The sequence below is a fragment of the Haliotis rufescens genome, unplaced genomic scaffold, assembly GCF_023055435.1.
Source record: "Haliotis rufescens isolate VD_foot unplaced genomic scaffold, xgHalRufe1.0.p SCAF_1, whole genome shotgun sequence".
In the NCBI taxonomy this organism is placed as follows: Eukaryota; Metazoa; Mollusca; class Gastropoda; order Lepetellida; family Haliotidae; genus Haliotis; species Haliotis rufescens.
Genome location: NW_025963779.1, coordinates 48270579 through 48291752, shown reverse-complemented (window position 1 = coordinate 48291752; position 21174 = coordinate 48270579). Strand labels below are relative to the sequence as shown.

At 40.0% G+C, this 21174-nt stretch overlaps 2 protein-coding genes across 2 annotated transcripts in view; one reads left to right on the top strand and one right to left on the bottom strand.

Moving 5' to 3' along the window:
- The window catches only part of LOC124131430 (26S proteasome regulatory subunit 6A-B), a 26614-nt gene extending 12267 nt beyond the window's left edge, over positions 1-14347 (bottom strand). Inside the window, exons 1-9 of the mRNA XM_046494714.2 lie at positions 14331-14347; positions 13661-13739; positions 8790-8870; positions 6399-6524; positions 2730-2837; positions 2013-2075; positions 1815-1861; positions 1302-1392; positions 82-154 (exon numbers count right to left, since the gene is read on the bottom strand). Coding sequence (XP_046350670.1) covers positions 82-154; positions 1302-1392; positions 1815-1861; positions 2013-2075; positions 2730-2837; positions 6399-6524; positions 8790-8870; positions 13661-13702 — 631 coding nt within the window. The 5' untranslated portion in view covers positions 13703-13739; positions 14331-14347. The remainder of the gene's footprint in view (positions 1-81; positions 155-1301; positions 1393-1814; positions 1862-2012; positions 2076-2729; positions 2838-6398; positions 6525-8789; positions 8871-13660; positions 13740-14330) is intronic.
- On the top strand, positions 13932-21174 carry LOC124131431 (28S ribosomal protein S16, mitochondrial-like). The gene is made up of 3 exons (XM_046494715.2): positions 13932-14057; positions 18262-18525; positions 19896-21174. Exons 2-3 carry the CDS (start codon positions 18270-18272, stop codon positions 20012-20014), a joined length of 375 nt encoding a protein of 124 aa, XP_046350671.1. The 5' UTR covers positions 13932-14057; positions 18262-18269; the 3' UTR covers positions 20015-21174.

Below are 21174 nucleotides of genomic sequence, written 5' to 3'. Positions count from 1 at the left end.
ATCCCTATTAAAGAGATGATACAAATGTGGCTTACAAACACTGCCTTGCTTAAGTTAACATAATCATGATGATATTCTCACCCTTTGGTGGCTGTATTCCAAGTGCTTCAAACCTATCTTTGTGGGTCATTGGCAGCACAACAGCTTCAATCAACTGTAATGCAGAAAGTAGACATATAATGTCATAATCCTCAGGCATGTTTTCCCCTAACTTACCATACCTGTAGTCGTTTACCAGTAATTGAGTATGAGAGCAGGTGAAGTCGACCTCATACATGTTACAATGAGTGAGTGAGTGAGTATGGTTTTACGCCGCTTTTAGCAATATTCCAGCAATATCACGGCGGGGGACACCAGAAATGGGCTTCACACATTGTACCCATGTCGGGAATCGAACCCGGGTCTTCGGCGTGACGTGCGAACGCTTTAACCACTAGGCTACCCGACCGCCCTATGTTACAATGAACAAATGACTGTCCCCTCTTTGAGGCAGTAACACATGGACAGATCTAATGGTACAAATCCTTGCATCGTTTTGTTGATTTAACTCTGACATTCACTGACCAAGTGGATCAGCCTTTCATTTGGCTATTCTCAATATTTTATGATTTATTACCCTTAATGCAAAAGGTATATTTCTGTCATGCGCACTTGGTTCAAAGACGGTGGCACCCATGGTACCACAGACAATTGATAAGTTTTGTACGCATTTCAGCAATAGAAACTTATTTGTTTAGTCCACTAATCTATTAATGATACCATGGGAAATTTCTACTAGTCCTTATGATACCTTAACTATCAGGCATTTCTATCAGTGCATTTGCGCAGAGGTATGTACTGTATTTCGTTCCAAGTTTTATTACTTCACCACTTGAGACCTTGATTTATATGATATTCCTAAACTCCGTAATTTTTTCACCTGGTTTTGTAGTTTGTGTCTTTTATTCAAAATACATAGGAACTACAGGGAAATTGTAGGAGCAAACAGGTGTGAATCCTTCCAGTTTTTACACACATTTCATGTACCAGAGGCAATATCTCCCAACAAATCAAACTTGATCAAATGATTAATTGTCCAATTCTGACTTTCATAAGAATACTGTTGTAGTGTCTTATTTCCATTAGGACATAGCCAGGTCGATTTCTAAATGTAATTCATTCAATATGAATATGATGAATTCTACACTGCAATCATGGTAAGTTATAAATAACTAGTTACATCTAATTCATTTCACATCTCCTAAAACACTGTCTGAGTACCCTTGTTTTGGGTAAAGACTTAAGACAATAGAAGGAATGACCTCTTGAATCTGTTTGTCCAGTCCTCCAATGTCACTGTACTGCTCAGTGGGGCGCTCGTCAACTTCCATCGCCTTCACTCGGGAGTCATACCTGCCACAAGAAACCGAGGTGTTATAAACAGCTAGTTAACACAAACAATCACATTTCAGTGTTGACAGAAATGTTTGTTGACAATCTGCAATATTCAGCATTTGTAAACAAATTAGCAGGTCTAGCTTGGACAAGACAAAACAGTGTTTGATAGTTTGAAGACACACAATCACAGTCAAATGTCACTGTCAGAACAAGCATGAGGCAACCTGGGCCTGTTCTGGCCCACACTCCCACAGGACTACACAAACTTTGAGAGGTTCAACAGTTACTGTTTCAAAGTGAATAACCTCTAATATAAACTTTAAGCAACTTTACTACAGAAACAACCAGAACTATATGATGAGAATGGATCACTTAGATTTTATTAAGTGAGCTATTGATAAAGTTACTGGATCTTATATGGCAACCACACTACTTACTCTTGAGGAAGTGTCTCCAGTATGAGATAGGAGTCCTTGTTTACTCCCTGAAAAACAGATAACCACATGGACAATTGATGTGCAGCATAGATCAATATATGCAGCAACCAATGCTTCTGTTCTTATATCTGAGAAATGGTGTCTTGATGGAAGCTTAATAGCAAAATTCTGAACATACATTCTGTAAACATTACCCACCACTAGATCAGCTGGCTTGAGTTTCTCAGCATCTACGAGGCCAATAACAGGTAGAAAGTAGGTCTGCAAGGTAAAAGTGATTCTTCTGAACAGGCTAGGTGAGATAATGCATAAGGTGAGGTGAGTTGAAATGGGGCTTAACATCATGTTCAAGATTATGCACTTATATAGTGACATGCATGCATGTGTGTGCGTATGTGTGGCACATGTGCTGCTTGTCTGGACTAATGCCGATTTTACAGTTATAGCCCATGACGCAGTTTAACATGAATAAACCAAGTCAGACATAGTAGACTGACTTCGAGGCGACAAGTCCTTGTTTTAGCCCCTTAATGCTGAACGTCAGGCAGGGTAACAACCAGTACCATTTTTTAACGTCTTTTGGTACAACGCGACCAGGGATCAAATGCTGACCTTCCACTCTCTGGAGGCCTTACCTCTAGACCATGGAGGCAGTCGTAATGCATGAGGAGAGGAAAAGGGAAAAAACCAGATACATTTCACAAAAATGCTTTGACAATATAAAGAATTACCAGTTATGCCAATAATCAATTGTTATCCATGTTAAGTCATTCACACAAAAATATAAAAAATGATTTTAACATTTGAAACATCACTTTCCTCAAGTGAAAAGTTAAAAACATAGATGAATAAGGTGACTGAAGATACATTTGTTGTAATGAAGGATGCTCTTCACAGCCAATTATGCGTGAGTACCTGTCTGGTGGATGTCTTGATGACAGCACACTTGCCCTTGCGTTGCGAGTCCAAGTCTATGTTAGCCCCATCCTCCTCCTCCTGGTCGTGAGGGTCCATGTCCAACAGCTGACACACACAGCACAAGGTTCACACACAAGTCATGTCCCAGACTAGACACTGGTCTGGTGCAATCATTCATTGAAAGTAACATCACCAGTTGTGGAGAATAGTAGTGTAACTTGACATGTTCAAAGACCATTAAGAGTTAAAATTATTATAGCTATGAGCTTATTTTCATAAGCATTTCACAAACTGTTATCATGGTTACACAATTCTAGTAAAATCTAGATATTTTTTTATATTTGTATACTTATCCTGCATTACTCCTTAATGCATTCACTGCTTACGTTTTGACAGTAGCAAAGTGGTGATTGATCCTGCTGATCCATTCAGAAGCCAGACCCCCTAAAATGTCTAAAGATATTGTGGGGCTGCAGGTCTGGGATCATTAGCCTTTTCTTTACAATAGGTCTCAAAGGATAACCAGTTATCATAAACCCCATATCAATGGGGCCACTGAAATGCAGCTGGTAGGACCACAGACTGGTGGTGGATACAACTGAACTGGGGACCTGAGGAACCGCCGGTCGCTAGGGTGGATATGGATAGACACATGCAGTAGGCATCCTGCAGATCGAGGCTGATCAGGGAGTCGTAAGGTTGTGTATCATCCACATCTTGTTCGAATCCTGCTTGGGAATTAGAAAAATGGGAGAATAGAACCCCGGTAGTTGCACTGGCGTCTGCACAACCTCTATGGCTCTTTTCTCCAACAAGGTCTGTATGTTGGTCCCCAACAACTGATGTTGTATTCTGGGGTAAAGCCCCTGCTCCAGTGCCATTGTCAAGCTGAGGCAATACCCGTACCTCAAGATGTTGAAAGCATATGTGTCTGCCATACCAATCCTATTTCAACAAAACAAGCCTTGTCTCCCAACTCCTGGTGTGTCAACTATTGGGACGACTTGTGGTGGCAGATCCCAGTCGTGATTGTCCACTGGGTCCATGTTTCCCCCTCTGGCCCCTGCTCCTACCCTGGAAACTACTCCTACAGGATTGATAGGAGCTGTGGCCTCTGCCCTTGACTCGTCCTTTGCTATGAAAGAAGGACTGATCAGTAGTCTGGTCCTTGAGGGATGAGCGCCTGGGTTGATAATTCCCTGACTTTGACACACATTGACCAGGGTTCTGGGATACAGGTTCCAGAGCATTGAGTGCTGTCTTATCTTGAGCACAGCTCGAGACTTTGCTATGCATGTCAGTTATTTGGCCATTAAATAATGTTGAGGCAGACTATGGCTGATGAAGCAGCCGGTGCTTAAATTCAGAATCCGAATTGAATAAGGTTAGATACCCCCGTGGGCGGGTGGCTGTAATCGATTTGGTCGATTTGCCTTTACTGGAACTCTACCACCGTCTGGAAATGATCGATCCTATTGACATTGGTCTCCGAAAAAAGACTAATGCCAACAAGGGTTTTAAGGACTGCCTGATTTCCCTTTCTATGAATACGAAACGGCTGTCAGGGATAATGGTAATAGGCTTGGACGATCCTGTCATACTATAGAGATCCTTGTCCAAGTCGTGAGCCTGGTCAGCCACCCCAAAGGCGTGTATGGGAAAATCAGCTTTCTAAATCTTGGCAGCTTAAAAGCTGGTGAGAGGGTAAGTTCAGAAAAATCCTCATCCAGCGCTCTGACCATATCCTTTAAAAGGGGTCAGGTGGGATGGACGAAGGGTGCAACCAGATTGTGTTGTCGACACCCTAAAGACAGTAAGCCATCCAATCTGAGCAAGGCCTAGGTGCTTAATCTACTTCACAAGCGACTCGGCTAGTGACACCTCAGAAGAGTCCGAATGAAAAGGATTGCATCCACGTCAGATCCACAAAAGACTCCAATGGGAAGATAGCTTGGGGTGCTGCCGGGAACCCAGGAGGTGCAGATAATAATTGGCCCTGAGGGTTGGATAGCGCAGTTGTAGCCACTAGGCCTGTTAGCACAACCAGGTTTGCGTTGACAGGTAGTATAGGCATAGTCGCATTGCCCATAGGCGCGCGCACGCAAAGTATAGTGCAGTATAATGTGCAAGCATAAAAAACACATCAAATTAAATTGAAATAGCAAACAAGCAGGTTTTTCTTAATACAGAGCAAACCAAACAGTAAATTAACATATAACACTATAATAACGGTACAATGGTTTAAAGTGCAAGTAACAAGCGCTAACTGCTAAACACATATGCAGAAGTTACTACAAATACAGCCTCCAATTACAGAGGACTAAAGTTCACAATGATGGAAAATTAGAGTAATATAACAGTGAATGGGGTTTTATGGCGCCTTCAGCAATATTACAGCAATATCACGGCGGGGGACACCAGAAATGGGTTTCACACATTGAACCCGTCGGTAATCGAACCGGGGTCTTAGGCGTGACGAGCGAACATTTTAACCACTGAGCTACCCGACAACCTTGGATAAAGTGCTAAAGGTATTTACATGCAATGCTAATAGCTAGCTGGCCATGAAATACAGGTTAAAATTTGCGATGGACCATGACACATTAGCAATTAAATATAGCCCTACAGAAGAGTGAGTTGGGTTTAACGCCGCTTTTGAAAGGAACAGCACTTTCCTTTCATCACCAGGATCAAGCACAGCTTCACCACTGTCAAAAGGTAAGCAGTGAATGCATTAAGGAGTAATGCAGAATAAGTTAAAGAAAATAACTACACCTAAATACATTCACCATTAATATATCATGATAATATGAGTTTTTAGGTTTCAATAATGAAAAAAAGAACATCACAAAATATCAATACCAATCATAACTGATTATGACTGATTGGTTGGAACAAACCAATAAACACAGATAATGGTTACCCTGATATTTCAAACAGATAAGTCAATACTATAGAGGTTCAAACAGTAGTGTTTTGGGAATGATTTTAATCATTGATAGTTGGATGACAACCCCAATTTTTTTTCCATTTAACATTTTAAGATACCTGTGAACCAAAATTACACAATATTATACAATCACGACCAACAATGAATTGGCTCAATTTTGAACAATCAACCCAAACAAAGGAGAGTTTAGTATCATTAGATCTTATAGTGCTATCAACAAACAATGAAAGAAAACAGTTTTGCTCAATGCGTAGTAACAGTTCTTAAATGATTCTGCATGATGAATGAATCATGCAGTGTTGTAACGGAAACACTGCCAGGTTAAGTTATGTAAAAAAGGCTGTATCTTGTTGGCTAGAATACGAGATACCTTCCCCCATGTTGGTAAGTGGTGTGCACCAGCTCCTTCCCTAGCAATGTTTCCTAAATCTCTTAGCTGCTATTTTTACCTGCTTTGCTAAAATAAGAGGGGGAGTGGAGGGCTGACCTCTACACAAATACTTGAAACAAATGCCATATTAAGTAAATGTCATTTTTACTTTCCAAAGTTAATGAAACGTGCTTGTCAAAATATGGACCTGAGGGATGGTAGCTATGATGTTGCCACATGCCATTGTACATGTTTATCTCCAAACTTCAGGGAAGATATCATGCTGCAATTGTTTATTTTTGAATAAAACATTTTAATTGATTGTTTTAACATATCCCATACAAACCTCGATGACATTTGAGACAAGGTAGGGAAGCGTTTTGTTGACCTTGATCTTCTCATTGTTTTCTTTGATCTTCTCCTTCTGAGCCTGGAGCTCATGAGAGATCCGCATGATTTCAGATTTCATGATCTGCAAACCAAGGCAAGGGAGTCAGCCATAATCAGAGAAGAACAGGAGCAGAAGCTCTCCATTACTAATGAATAAATATCTTACATTAGCAGTGTCCAACCCAGAATTGAAAATAAAGGGGGGACTTGTCCCCCCATCATGTAGAAAATAGGAGGGATTTTGAAAAAGTAGGGGGGATAATTGCTTTCTTAAAAAATGTCTTATTTTGTATTATGTACTGGAACATCATCATATAAAAAGTGTAACAGATCAGAATAAAGAACTGAAATGAATAACAATGCCTTGTGCTTTTTTCTATTTTGATTAAAAAAGCCTGTAATTCTTTGGTTTTTGCACGACATGGTCATTCACTATTCAAAAGATCATCTGCTATGACAGTCGGCGATTCATATTGTGTGATTTCAGAAACGAAACTAAAACGAACTAAAATACTCAAAAATATTTTCAGAACTATTCAACATGTTCAAGATAGAATATTTATTGTCTTTAAACATCTTGTCAAAGGTTTTTGATTACTAAACAACAAAATGAGGGGCGATTTGATTTTTTTTAGCATGAATCGTGCAATGGCACGGCCTGGGTTGGACACTGCATTAGACATACATAGAGGTTATCACGCGAGTGTGTTTGGTGATGGCAAATATCCTGCATTAGGAATAAACATTGTATTTAGCGAGCCTTGGCGAGCTAAATACATAGTGTTGAATACATGTACAGGATATTTACCATCCTCAAACACACAAGCGTGATAACCTCTTTATCATATAATGTCATTCTTTAATTCTGTGCTTCAAAATCGCTTTCCCTCTCTCACAAACATTACCGAAACATTGCGAGTTTACCTGGAATACGTGCATTAATATTTATTACGTCACAGGGTAAGTGATGTGTCAGTCGGACAGTGACAGTAGCCAATATAGTTCCAACTGAAATCTGTTTCTTATCCAGTGGCGAAGCAACATATACGCAAAACAACAATTGTTTTTAATTGCCTTTCGCAGCAATCCATCGGTCTGTCCGCTAGAGTAACTGCCCTTTGTCAAAGGGAAGCTACTCTTACCCTAGTCTATGAGACGTCATGGCCACGGTCAGGCGTTGTTGACAGTCGGTCTGTCCTGTCATAACGTTAAGAAGTGTAGTCAGATGTACACACAGTGACAAAACGAAACAAGGTAACAATTCAAATATATTTCGGCCAAATCCAACTATTTTAATTTGTGGAGAAGGTTTCAAGCTGCACACGTCTACAAGCACAGATATGGCTACTGATCCCACTTGGCTAGGCCTCGTGCCCTCACAAAATTGTTTCGAAATTTATATCTCCAAAGTTGCCAAAACTTATAAAATGCCTTAGCTACGTCACAGTTAGACACGGATTTTCAGTATATTAGACTGTTCTTTTGATAATGATAGCAATTATCCCTGTAGTTTATCCAGATTCCAGATGGTTAATTCTGACTCGATCGCCGAATGACGAGGGCGACGCCATGTTTGTTTATAAACAGTGAAAGTAGTCCCTACTTGACCTTTGATATTTGCATCTCTATCATGTCTATCCGCATATGACCCCAACGGATATCGTTTTTATCCGTTGGCTTTATCCTGCCGAGAAACCTACTCATTATATGATAAAGTGTACTTATCATGGTAATTATCATGTAAATACAAACTTTAGGAAACAATGAACTTCTTCGTAACAAGTTTTACATTGTTTTAAGTGAAAACTTCATTGTTCTTGGAACTTTCTGAGATCATATTCTAATAAAAATATTGCAAAATAATTTACATTACCATGTTTACAGAGCAATCTTCAAAAGTAAAAAGAAAAGGCTGCATGTACTTGTCCGGACTAGTGGCGATTTTATAGTGCTAGCCCACTGAGATATTTTAACATAAATACCAAACTCAAACACTAAATTCGGACTCAAAGCCGATTAGTCCTTGTTTTAGCCCCTTAATGTTAATGCCCCTTGTTTTAGCACCTTAATGTTAATGCTGATGCCAGGCAGGGTAACAACAAGTGCCATCTTTTAACATCTAATGGCATGACGCAGCTAGGCACTGAACCCCCAACCTTCAACTCTCCAGGCGGATGCTCTACCATGTCTGCCACTAGACCATGGAGACATTCCCAAAATGATCAATGATTATCATGATTATAACATGTATATCACAGTGACCTGTTCATTAAAATGGCCTAGACTAGAAACAACTTATGCATTGGTACAGTATGTATCTTTGAAAAGTTACATTCCTGGGACATACCTTAATCTCGTTATCCAACAGACGTGTTCTGCTGACAATTTCATCTGTCGACATGCGCAATACCTCCTCCCCAAGAGATTCCTGAAAAACATAAAATAACAGTACATGAACATGATTAACGCAAGCCATACCTTTAACCAATACATGCTGAAAGAATATCAAGTTTTGCTTTTTCAATTAACGGAATATGAAATGTTGAGCTTGCCCTCTTCTTGGATGATGACAGCAGTTGGACAATTGCTATATTAGTTCGGAAAAAACATGATAATAAAGACAATGTTTGGAAAGACTGTCAACATGCTTCATAAATATGATCTTTCAGTTTCATCACTATGACCCCCTAATATATCTAACATTTGTCCCGCGTGATTCAGTGTAGGATATGGTCCTTTAAGATAGGATTAGTTTTGCTTGTGGGCTCATTCTCGGCCTAACATGCAAAACTAACCGTGACTTTGAGGACCATATCCAACTTAAACCAAAGTCCTGATTTAATGCACATCCACAGATATTGGAGGCTATTCTCGTCACCGAAAACAGACAGGAACTGTACGTGTGACAACGTTTAAAAAATACCATTGCCCGACACCCGTGACAAGTAAGGTTTTGATGTCAGGCAAGTAATTTATGTTTTCTAGCATGCCCGTGGACAAGTAGAACACACAAAATGAACTGGGTCAAGTTTCACGAGAATGTAATCATGTGATCATGTTACAATATTTCATTGGCTAATATTTTACTTATGTCCCAGACTGGCAATCTAATTTGCATACAGTTACACCAGTCAACCAATGGGATTAATACACATCGATTTCAGGCATATCAACAATGAGAACCAGGCTTGTCTCATTTTCTATGGCACATGCTTCTTGGAAATTGAATGACGAACAGCTGACTACATTTCTTGGAATTTGTAATGTGAGGTAGGTCTACTGCTGACTTTTGAAGCTTCCTTATAATGAAATATTATTATGATATATGTATCCGTGCTCTGGCAATTAAACTCTGTTTCAAGGCATCAACATGGTCAATAGCGATAATCTGGCCGTGGTTGCTGTAAATAACAGTGAGTTCAGCAATCTACCTATCACTTCACACAGGATTTCGCCTTAATGAATGTAAACAAATATTGAATGAAATTTTGAATAAAATAAAAAAAATATATTAGAAACATAAGTCCAGATATACAATGAACACATTTTTATAACCAGATAGTATCATAATGGGATTAAATTGCGTGTTTCAGTTAGGATTTGTTGACATGGTATTTCCGGTGTTACGTGCTCGCTCTTTTAGATGAGGGGAAAAACATTGTCAGTGTAAGACTTGAGTTTATTAAATATGTAAGTAAATTTTGGGAGTCATGCATTACCATGCACTATAACCGAGTTGGCGCTATACTGAGGGGCGCAATAGCGAGCGTACACTGTATCTCTGATTCTCAGTTCTGTAGATGTAACATTTTACTGAATTTATTAGCTTGAATTTGTTTGGGCAAGTACATTTTAATATAGGGCAAGTAAGAATGTTGGTCATACTTGCCCTTGGTCAAGTAACATTTTTCATAAACTTTCAACCCCTGTGTGAACACGCCAGAGTCCGAGCAAAACTTTTGGAGGTCATATCGTATAAAAACGCAAAGCACGTGCAGAGCTTTTTTGGACAGCAGTTTTGGCAAGTGGTCGGCACAGACACAGACAATGATTAATATTGGCAGAAAAATTTCATGTGCACCATAAATATCACATTAAAATAAAATCGCTGTGAGTTTTCAGAATCATGAATGATAATTACATGTACAAACAATTTGTCATGATCACCCATGATGACCTTGAAACAGCATGTGTAACCATTCATTGCATGCATAAAATCACACGAGTAAGAAATTTGTCACACATTCACAATGCACGTGGGAGTGGGACCAAGTCAATTCAAACAGAGTAAATCGTTGAAGTGTTTCAACTGTGAAAAGCAACTTTGTTGACAGCCAAACCTCAAAAATGCTATGCCACGCCCATCAGAAAATAAGTAGTTGCAAAAGATGAAATGCTTAAAACCTGAACTTCACAAAACGTTATCACTAGGCATTTTGGAGTTTTATCGTAACACCATACAGTCACTCTTGGGTCAGTACCAACAGACTGGCAACACCAGGGAATGACCATGTCTCCACGTCCACGAGTAAAGTCACATCAGCCAGATAATCATATCCATCTGGCTCACATCTTCCTGCAGCATCCTTGTCTTACATCCGATTAGTGCAAGGACTGTGAGGAATTGGTTACGAGAGCATAACATTCAACCACAATGTCTAGCTGTAAGTCCAATGAATCTGTGACATCATGTAACTGCACGCCAGGCATGGTCAAGACAACTTCTTAGGCTCAGGTTACAGGACCGGAGGTTAGTCCTCTTCACAGATGAGTCCAGGCTTCATCTTGACAACAGTGATTGCCGTCAGACAGAACGTTACGCTGACGCAAGTGTTCAACGTTCTCCATTTGGTGGTGGGAGCGTAATGGTGTGAGGAGGCATCACTGCACATGACAAGTGATCATTGATGACAGGTGTACCTTACCATGACAAAGCTATCCATTCTCACAATCATTCAGACCCATGGATGTCACATCACGTTACAGCAGGACAATGCACATCCTGACATTGCATTAGTGGTCAGACTTCATTGGAAAAGATCCCCACACTCCCTTGGGCTGCGTTTCACCAGATTTGTCACCCATAGGATATGTGTGCGATGAAATGAAACATTGTTTACGCCGACTTCCAAATCAACCGGTGACGTTGGTCGAGGTGAGACAGGCCTTGGTCCAGATCTGGATTGACATCCCAAAAGCCTTCCTCAACCATCTTGTGTCATCAGTGAAGTGCTGTTCTCATGCTTGTGTCACTGCTAATGGTGATCATACACAAAACGTACTTGTGAACGGACAATTGATCCTACGCCATTTCAGCCTGAGATTACGTTTACAGAGGGCATGTGTTGACATTGTCATGATGAATTCATGTTTCATTGATATCAACATATATTGTTCCTGTTGCAAAATCGTTCTTTGTTTGGGCTTAGTTATTACTTCACATGATGCACAGGAACTTCTTTCAGCTAGTATATTTTTTCTATTACTGGCAAGTGATCTTTGTGCGCACTATTCCCAGGGATCATGATTATGTATGACTGACACTCTCCATGTTCACAACAACTGGAGGACCATCAAAGTATTGGAGAGTGAACATTAGTTGGAAACTACTGAAATGCTTCTGCACTATATACAGACTATTGGGAGGATTCCATGGTGAATGCAAATGACTCAGTTGCAACTAACATTCATCCAACTGTGCAGCAGTAGACAGTAAAGTTTTTGGTCCACTAGTCCTTATAATGAAATATATAGCAAAACCCTTAAAATGACAAATTTCTACTAGTCCTTATCATACCTTAACTTTTGGGCAGTTTGGCAAGGACCATAGGACTAGTGCCAATTTCTAACCCTGCTTTGTTATAAAGGGGGATAATCTCGATTACACACTCTGAGTCTGATGTTTCAGGGAATTGCCCACAGTATGTACAATAGAACGTCAGTAAGCAGATCATACAAACCTGTGATTTGGGTAAACAGGGATCCTAATGACTGTGAAGGCAACTAGCGTGGGACTTTTCCAACAACATCAGTATAAGAAGTAGATCATGCAACTGGTTTTGCGAGACAGGATACATGAAATGCAGAGTCTCGACTTTGAATTATCCTGGAGCAATTTAGTATATAAGAATGTAATAAGTTCCTAGCACTCTATTGTTAGTTGTAAGACTGAAAGGTCATTGTATCAGTTGGTCAGTGAGTGATGAGTGAGTGAGTTGGGTTTAACGCCGCTTTTAACAGTATTCCAGTTATATCACGGCGTGTCAGCTTAATGTGGGAGGAAAGCCCGAAGTGATGCAGGTCTCAGACGTGTATGGTGCTGACAAACAAAGAAACATAATTGGGGCGAACTGGGATTCGAACCCACAATCATAGGTTTCTGGCGTGCCCAAGGGATGCAACTCTGCACAGCGAATCACGGCGCCTTTGACGACTGGGCCGCCCGTGTTCCCCAGTGACCTGGGCTGAAGGGGTCATCGTCAACAAGGGTACTACAGATATGTATCCCAGGTACTCTTCGGTATGCAGCAATGTACCCTAACTAAAAGCAGAATACATAAAAGCAGGGGTAGAAACTAACATATTTAGTCCACTAGTCCTTATGATGTTAACATATAGCAAAACCCTTAAAAATGACAAATTTCTACTAGTGCTTATGATACCTAACTATTGGCCAGTTTGGCAAGGACTACAGAAGGACTGCCAATTTCTAACGCTGAAATGGTACTCAAAGATGAGTTCCTTGCATGCTTGCATAGACAAGAGTTTCTGAATGTCAACTGGTTTATTGGAAACTGACTCGATTATTTACTGGCCACAATGAACTGGCTAAAACATATCTTACTGGAGCATAAAACAATAAATAAACAAAACAGTAGTATCACCTGTGCCCCCAGTAGTATCAAGGACCCAATGAGCCCAATGAGGTGAAAAGAAACCCTTAGCTTTATTTCCAAACTTTCATTGTATGAGGTCTGTGTAGGGAGTCAAGGAGAGCTTATAATATTTCATACCAAGGGGAGGGATGTCTATTTCGCCTAAAAGCTAGGCCCAAAAAGATAAAACATTGCCTTGTTTAACATGGCTTTGGCTTCCATCTGATTACAACACAATTAGATGTGAGTGAGGGGAGAAATCATTGCAATGCATTAACATCTAATGGATATATCTGTATCGACAATTCTGATAAGTTAAAACATTAATAAAATCACCAGTCACCTCTCCATCATCCCAAATAGCTTTATCTTCTAGTGTCGCCATGTTGAAAATGAATCGGCACTTTCCACTTGTTCAAAAGCTGGATCAGTGAAAGGAAAATAAATATATTACTTTATAGTTCAGAGCATGACATAAGTACCTTATGTTCGATTCAACATCAGTTAAACTGGGTTAGACTGTATCTCAAATATAAATATGTTTCATGTTTATTTTGAATTGTGATTGTAACAATATGACTGATACAATATTAACATTCCGTTTTCATTTTAGAAATAGCGTGAATTTTATCCTAGTGCCTCACATTTACTGATGACGTAGTTCACAATCAGTTGAAGAGACGACATGTGTCTGATGATCATGAACTGAAACTTACTTTGTGATCTTATGCAAAGTTGAAGTAAGTAGTGCATGTCATAACTTATGCCCACGCTTTGGCGCAGAAAATTGCAATTTTATCAAATGTGTTGTTTTACAAATTGCTCATCACCACAGCGAACACAAATTCTCACTGTCGGGTGTCACGGTTTTCGTGCATCACACTTATCGTATTAGATCTATTATTAATAGTTCTGTTTTCGATCTGTACTCTATTAACAGCTGGTTAATGAACAGTTGGTGAATTAGTATTTGAGAAGCATATTTTACGGAAGGAGAGGTGTTGGCATTTTACCGGGAGCCCTTTTCCTTCCCCATTTCGGCGCAGATGAAATCATGTTGTATCTCTACATCAGGGGTCATCGATTGTGCATAAGCTCCTTCCAGTGATCTAACATTTCTACACATGCAATGTCATTGAATAAGCCCAGTGATGTGGAGAGTTTTGAATGTTTGTTTACTAAATATAGGCTGCGGCAGCACATTTTATAGCGAGCTTTGGTTTATGAAAGCACTTTTATTTTCAATATATTTTTTATTTCGTTTTATTTTCGTAATTTTATTGACTAAAATGATTATAAATGGGAACTAATATACATATATTACTTTATAAATCATTAATTTATATTATCATGCACAGGAATGCAGTTTATTAGGTATATTATATTGGCACTGAACACATCCAAATGTTGCTGGTGTTAAGGTAGGTTACCCCAAACTCTATCCTTAGCCCATTGATCCCCTTTACGATCAGTCACCCCTTTACAATCCTTTTTCAGTTTGCACCATATCGGCTCATTTCTTACCACAAGGTAAATTTGCACTTAGTTTAACACTGTGGACGTAGCTAACTCGCTTAGCTAACAATCCGGAGGTCACGAGTTTGCATCCTACAGTTTCTCACAAAAACTGGTTGCTTGTCTTTGACACATGTGGTCTACGGCAGACATCGTCCTCACGAGAAGTTGTGGTACTGTATTCTAAAGGTGCTCCTAGTTATATTACCATGATTACCACTGGAAGAAATATTTTAGAAAATGATTTCGGATAAGACACTCGCCCATAGTTGGACCATCTTCTTGAGGCAAGCATGTCTACTAGCCTATAACAAAGCCTGGTTTCTACCCTTGCCACATCAAGGCCACTTTTCTTGGCTCAAAACTGGCTCCACCTCACATAGATAACGACTTCTGTCCCTTGTAATGAAAACACGATATCCAATCATATTGTATACCTTCACAAACATGGCGACTACCATAGACGATGACCTAGTCAATCAGATAACAAAAACATTCGCGATTACATACCTGACACAAAAACATAGGCAATCGTTGGGTGCTTAAAAGATGAAAAAAGATATATTTGTGTCAACAAAGACAGGCAGCGGTAAATCACTTTCATACAAAGGTGTACCAGTCGTGGATGTTGATTTTGTGAAACATTCTCTGATTGGACTATCGATATGTGGGATAGTCCATTCATATTTAGCACAGGAAAGTGGGCTTGGTGTGGCAATGGTGGAAACAAAACTTTGATAAAAAGGCTAGTGGACGCTCTTGCCTCAGGGAGATGTAGCTGGACTTGCTTCCAAAACCATTGCACACAAATTTTGTCATGGTAAAGTCTTTGTTCGAAAGTAAATCAGAAAACTCAGAAAACTGCAAAACTATCACTTGAGCATGTTGAGAAGTTGTTGGTGCAAAGTGTTTAATAGACATGATAGATGGAGGTACATTACAATGGTACAATAAGATGCATCCTTATCCCATATCAGCACCATGGTTGAGATACACACCTCCCACCCAATTAGCACATGCTTTCTTTGTGAAAATAGGGTTAGTGGCGTTCCAAGAAAATGAAAACAATATTGACATCTATAGGCTGAAATAGGTTAGTGGCGTTCCAAGTAAATGAAAACAATATTGACATCTATATTCTATAGGCTGAAAGTGTGTTGCATGATTAGCTCGTAACCATGGTAACCTGTCAGTTATGCAGCCAGTCCATGAAGTCTTACAGTGTTCCTGTTTACCGGTAATTTCCAGTTTTTTACCGGTAAATAAAGTTAGGCTTGGGCAGGTGATCCATGTGACTGTCAGTCCCTGCGAACCAGCAAATAAATTACATCATCATAATGTACATTTTTAGGGCTCCAAGCCGAAAGGCTGTAGAGCCCTATTGTAATTGTTTGATTTATTATTATTATTTATTATTCCGCCGATTTTTGTACCAGACTTAGCAAAATAACCACTGGCTCGATTTTGTTCAAATTTTGTGTGTGTTTGTAGACTGTTGGGTACTAGTGCCTGCCAACCCGTGCTTGTCTTAAGAGGCGATTTTCGGGATTCGAACATTGTCTGGGTGGTAAAAGGGTTTAACACTCTGGTTAACTCTGGCACACGCCAATTTCGTAGCTGTGATGTCCTGCAAACAGTGACTATCTTTTGAGGGAGTTGGTACAAGCAAACCCTCTGAGGATTCGAACATGAGAATTCAAGGTCGGAAATGGGTTAAGAACTCATGTGGTGATGTCTCACAAGCGACTCCCTACGTTTGACTGCATTGGTACAAGCAAACCATATGTGGATTTGAAAATGGACGGCGTCAGAAATGTGTGTAGAACATCCCGAGAGGTTCTGGGACGGGTCAATGTTGTAGCGACGATGTCTCGCAAGCGTGTCCTTACTTTTGACGGCGTCGATACAACCAAACCATTAGGGGATTCGAACATGGATGAGGTCGGAAACAGGTTCGGCACTTTATCTAAGCAATGCGACAGAAACTGACAAACTCAGAACGCTTATCCGTTTGACTGTAGCTCAAATGACAAAGAAGTGACAGTCTGTTATATAGAGTCACCAAGCTGAAAGGCTGAAGAGCCCTAGTGTTATCGTTCGATTTAATATTATTATTATTCCGCCGATTTTTGTACCAGAGCTAGCAGAATAACCACTCGCTTGATTATGTTCAAATTTTGTATGTGTATGAAGACCGTTGAATACTAGCTTCCGCCAAAATGCCAAGGCCATAGCCCCAATGGCCAAGGGCAGATAACTGAAAAACAAGTATTTTTTGAAGATGTATTTTGCACTGTTGCTCCACAACCGCTTGTCCGATTAATTTCAAACCTTGCATGTATCTGCTGCTTCAGTTCCTTGACATGTTTTGTTCTTTGACTTTGGTCATTGGTCATGTGGTTGGATTCAAGGTTTTCACACGGTTTTTGGGTACCAGTCTTCAAATCCTATCTCCTCTGAACCCACTGCATGAAATGATTTCAAACCTTCTGAGAATTGTCTCCATACATAATACATCAAACTCTGTTAGCCGTTTTTGGATATCTTTCTTAGTGACCGCCCTATTAGATTTTGAATTTGATAAAAAAAATTCACCGGAATTTTACTTTAAAGGTCATATCTTGTAAGGTTCTCCACAGAAACTATTGAAAGTTGACATGAAGTTAGTCGGACATATGTACCTCATCTTTTGTTCTTGGTTGCATGTTAAAAGTAACACCGCTTGGTGGTAGTATTTGATTAATATTTGGGACACCCCTGAAACACGCCAATTCGTAGCGGCGATGTCAGGTGACTATTTTTGGAGGGAGTTGGGACAAGCAAACCCTTTGAGGATTCGAACATGTTTAAGGTCGGAAATGGGTTTAGAACAGACTTGGACACCAATGCGTGACAATTTCGTAGCGGCGATACCCTACAAGTGGTGCCTACATTTGACGGATTTGGTACAAGGAAACCCTTTAAGGATTCGAACATGGACTTTGTGTTACTTGGAGCCCGCCATTGCTGCTTGCAGCTTTAATTAATCTTTGTTGTTGAGCAAAACATTAGCGATAATCAGTAGTCTCGAACCATAGTTAAATATTCCAGGAAAAAGAGAAAATAGTGGCTGAACTTTGTATGAATGACATGTAAATCTGACTAAGTTACTTCAGAGATGACATGATTGAATTTGTCAACCATGAACTTTCACAGCATTGTTGATCATGTTGAAAGAATTAAAACTAGGTAAAAGTTGGGACTGACAATAATTAGGGGGGAACTGGTAAATTTTGGAGTTTCAAAACCCAGCGGGAACACTGAGTCTTAATTTCACAGTGTGTTCCCAGACGAGGGATTGTATAGGAAACATTTAAGACACTTATTATATATTATTTTTGCATTTATAAAACTGATTAATGTTACGTAATCTTTCTATTTCTGATGCAGATTTGAGCATGCCTCGTCTCCCTCCTCGTGTCAATGACATGGCTATACGTCTGATGCTGTCAGGCTGCACCAACCGGCCCTTCTACCATATCGTCGCCATGTCGCGGAAGAAGGCTCGTGATGCCAAGGCCACAGAACAACTTGGCAGCTATGACCCAATGCCAAACGCAGACAATGAGAAGCTAGTGTCTCTTAACTTTGAGAGACTGAGATATTGGTTAGCCTGTGGAGCGAATGCCACTAAGCCAGTCCAACAGTTACTCGGTAGGTTGTCATGGAGGCATTTTGTTCACATCAGACTACCTGTATTAAAATCGGAGCAGCCTCAATCTAAATTAATATCTAAAACATGTTAAAGGTCGTCATCACACATAGGCTTGTGTAATATAAGCACAGGGCACTTCAGTGTTTACCATGTTTACTTAGTACATCATTAACTATCTGTATGGTGAGATATAGTTAATGAATATGTTGTCCTTCTGATTTGTGCAGGGACCAGTTTCTATTTTTACACCTTTAGGCCATGTGTTTCTTGAGATCTTCCAGCCTTTTCCCTTGTTTAGTGTGACTCAATGACCATCACATTTTCATCCTCTTCATGCAATGTTCTATCATCTCAGTACAAGTTTGTTAAACATACCATTGTTTCAGACAAATACATCTCTGTCATATGGGGTATCGTATTGCAGAGTTGTCTCCCTTATGTGTACCAGAAACCTTTGATTATTAATCATAATTTGCCCTGATCATGCTTTTAGGGTTATCAGGACCATACCCATGCTCATGGGTTTAATGTAAGTGGTAACCGTCTAAGACCTGCATCACTTTGACTTTCCACCCACATCAAGCTGGTATACTGTGATAAACTGTATTTTTTTAAATTATGTGTCTCCACATTAATGCCACTCCCCCACCCCATCCCAAGGGGAATGATATCCTTACCTTAATCCAATCAAGCAGCAGCATGTAGCACTGCTTATTAGCTCTGAGGAGAGCACTTCCATAAAAAATAAAAACAACACACAGTTTATATGTTTGTTCTGTTCACTGGCATTAAGGACGTTCAAAGGCAATAAAATAATTGAACCAACAACAGTTCACTGATTGGTATGCAGAGAACGTGTCAGCAAGCTTTAAGGTAGATAACAAGACAAAGTCTGTAGATCTGAGGAGTGTGATGAAGCCTACTGGTACATGTTGGGTCGTGTCTACCTTTGACAAAATGTTGCGTGGGTTGCATCTGTCTGGACTACTGGAGTGGTCAGTGATGCCTAGTTTGACACGAATGGGTAGAACTCTTGACCATGGCAGTGATAACTCACCAGATGCCTATTGTGTATTGTGCCTTTGAATGACATTGTCATATACTGGTTACAACTGCTGCTCAATAAACTGTGTTTGTGTTTATTATCATGTTGGTATTTCTGCTATCCAATGTGTGCACTGAGGCCATCTTATTGTTCATAGTCATTTTGGAGACCTAAAAATGCGAAGTTTCATTTATGCGAGCAAAGACCACTCACATTTTTCACATTTTATTCCCGCTCGCGTTAATTTCAAGATTTAGAGTGGTGAAATATAGGTCAGTGTGTCGATGAACCAAATTCACTCACTATATGTAATGTTTGTTTCAGGTCTTGCTGGCTTCTTCCCTGTTCACCCACTGAGCTACATCAAGGCCAGGAGGAACCACCGAGCAGTCACAGAGAAACACAAGGAAGAGCCAGAGGAGTCAGGACCTTCACCTACGTAGTGCTGCCCATCTTCAGCAGCCTGATGCCTTTTGTGATCTTGTTACTCCTTGTGGATGACTTGTACATTAGTTGTGTGGATGACTGATACATACATTAGCTGTGTGGATGAATGGTACATTAACTGTGTGGTAGTTTGAAACATTACACAAAGATGTGAAACAGTACTTTCAGACTGCTGCCCTCTGCCTACATACATCTATAGGAGTGTGTATCTCGGGCCTCAATCCAGTATGACGTCGCACGGCTGCAGTTACCTTGGCTGTCAGAGACATATGCTGCTAGATATCTTCTGTCAATACTGGGAACTATTGTTATGTTAAGCAAGTCCAATGCTACCAGAACAAATTGTCACTTGGCTACAAATAATAAACTTAACACCCCATGTACCTACTATGATTTTCAGGCATATCAGATGGGCATAATTGGTTTTACTTGAAAGTCTTCCTTGACAAATGAAAACAGGAATATGTTTGTCTACACAAGACTATGATTCATTTCCCTAAAGAAATCTTAGTCCTACAAGTCTAGAAGTACAAGAGGTACTTTGTTAACAAAACCTATCACCAAAACATAGTGTGTTACTATGTGTGTTAGTATGTATATTCACACTGGGGTATGTTATGTCCATTATTTCAGCAGCTTGCTTTCCTTTGCAACAACCCTGTATGTGCCTCTGCCAAGGTTGGATGATTTGATTTAGATGAGAGGGGAGGAAGCCTTGGTTCAAGGTTTAACATGATTGTGTAGAGTGCAGCATGTTCATAGCCCACATGGTGTAGGCAGGTTAGCACCCCACCTCTGTCAGAGATTTTGATTCAACACTCTCATGTAACGCCTGTGGCGTTAACATTCATATCTCCCTTGAGCCGGTCGCTGATGTTTGCATGTTACTCACTATTCTTGACTTGTGGATTATCAATCCCACAAGGAGTCCGACAATGTGTCCATGCGCAGTCAAACCCCATTGTCTCCAGCTCCTAGGGCCAAAAGGAATAGTTCAGCTTATTCAGGGTTCAACTTCTCTGGGGTTCAACACATCTGACTCGACCCTATTCCCGCCTGACCTGGCCAGCAGACAACAGAAAACAAACATCATGCGTGTCATGTTAATACCATTTATATAAGTAATAAAAAGAATCATTTGTGATTTCTACATTTA

Bases quoted from the DNA above. Each gene is read 5' to 3' on its own strand.
- LOC124131431 (XM_046494715.2), top strand. From the start codon at position 18,270: ATGCCTCGTCTCCCTCCTCGTGTCAATGACATGGCTATACGTCTGATG. The intron at 18,526-19,895 runs GTAGGTTGTCAT...TGTTTGTTTCAG, and splicing joins GCCAGTCCAACAGTTACTCG to GTCTTGCTGGCTTCTTCCCT.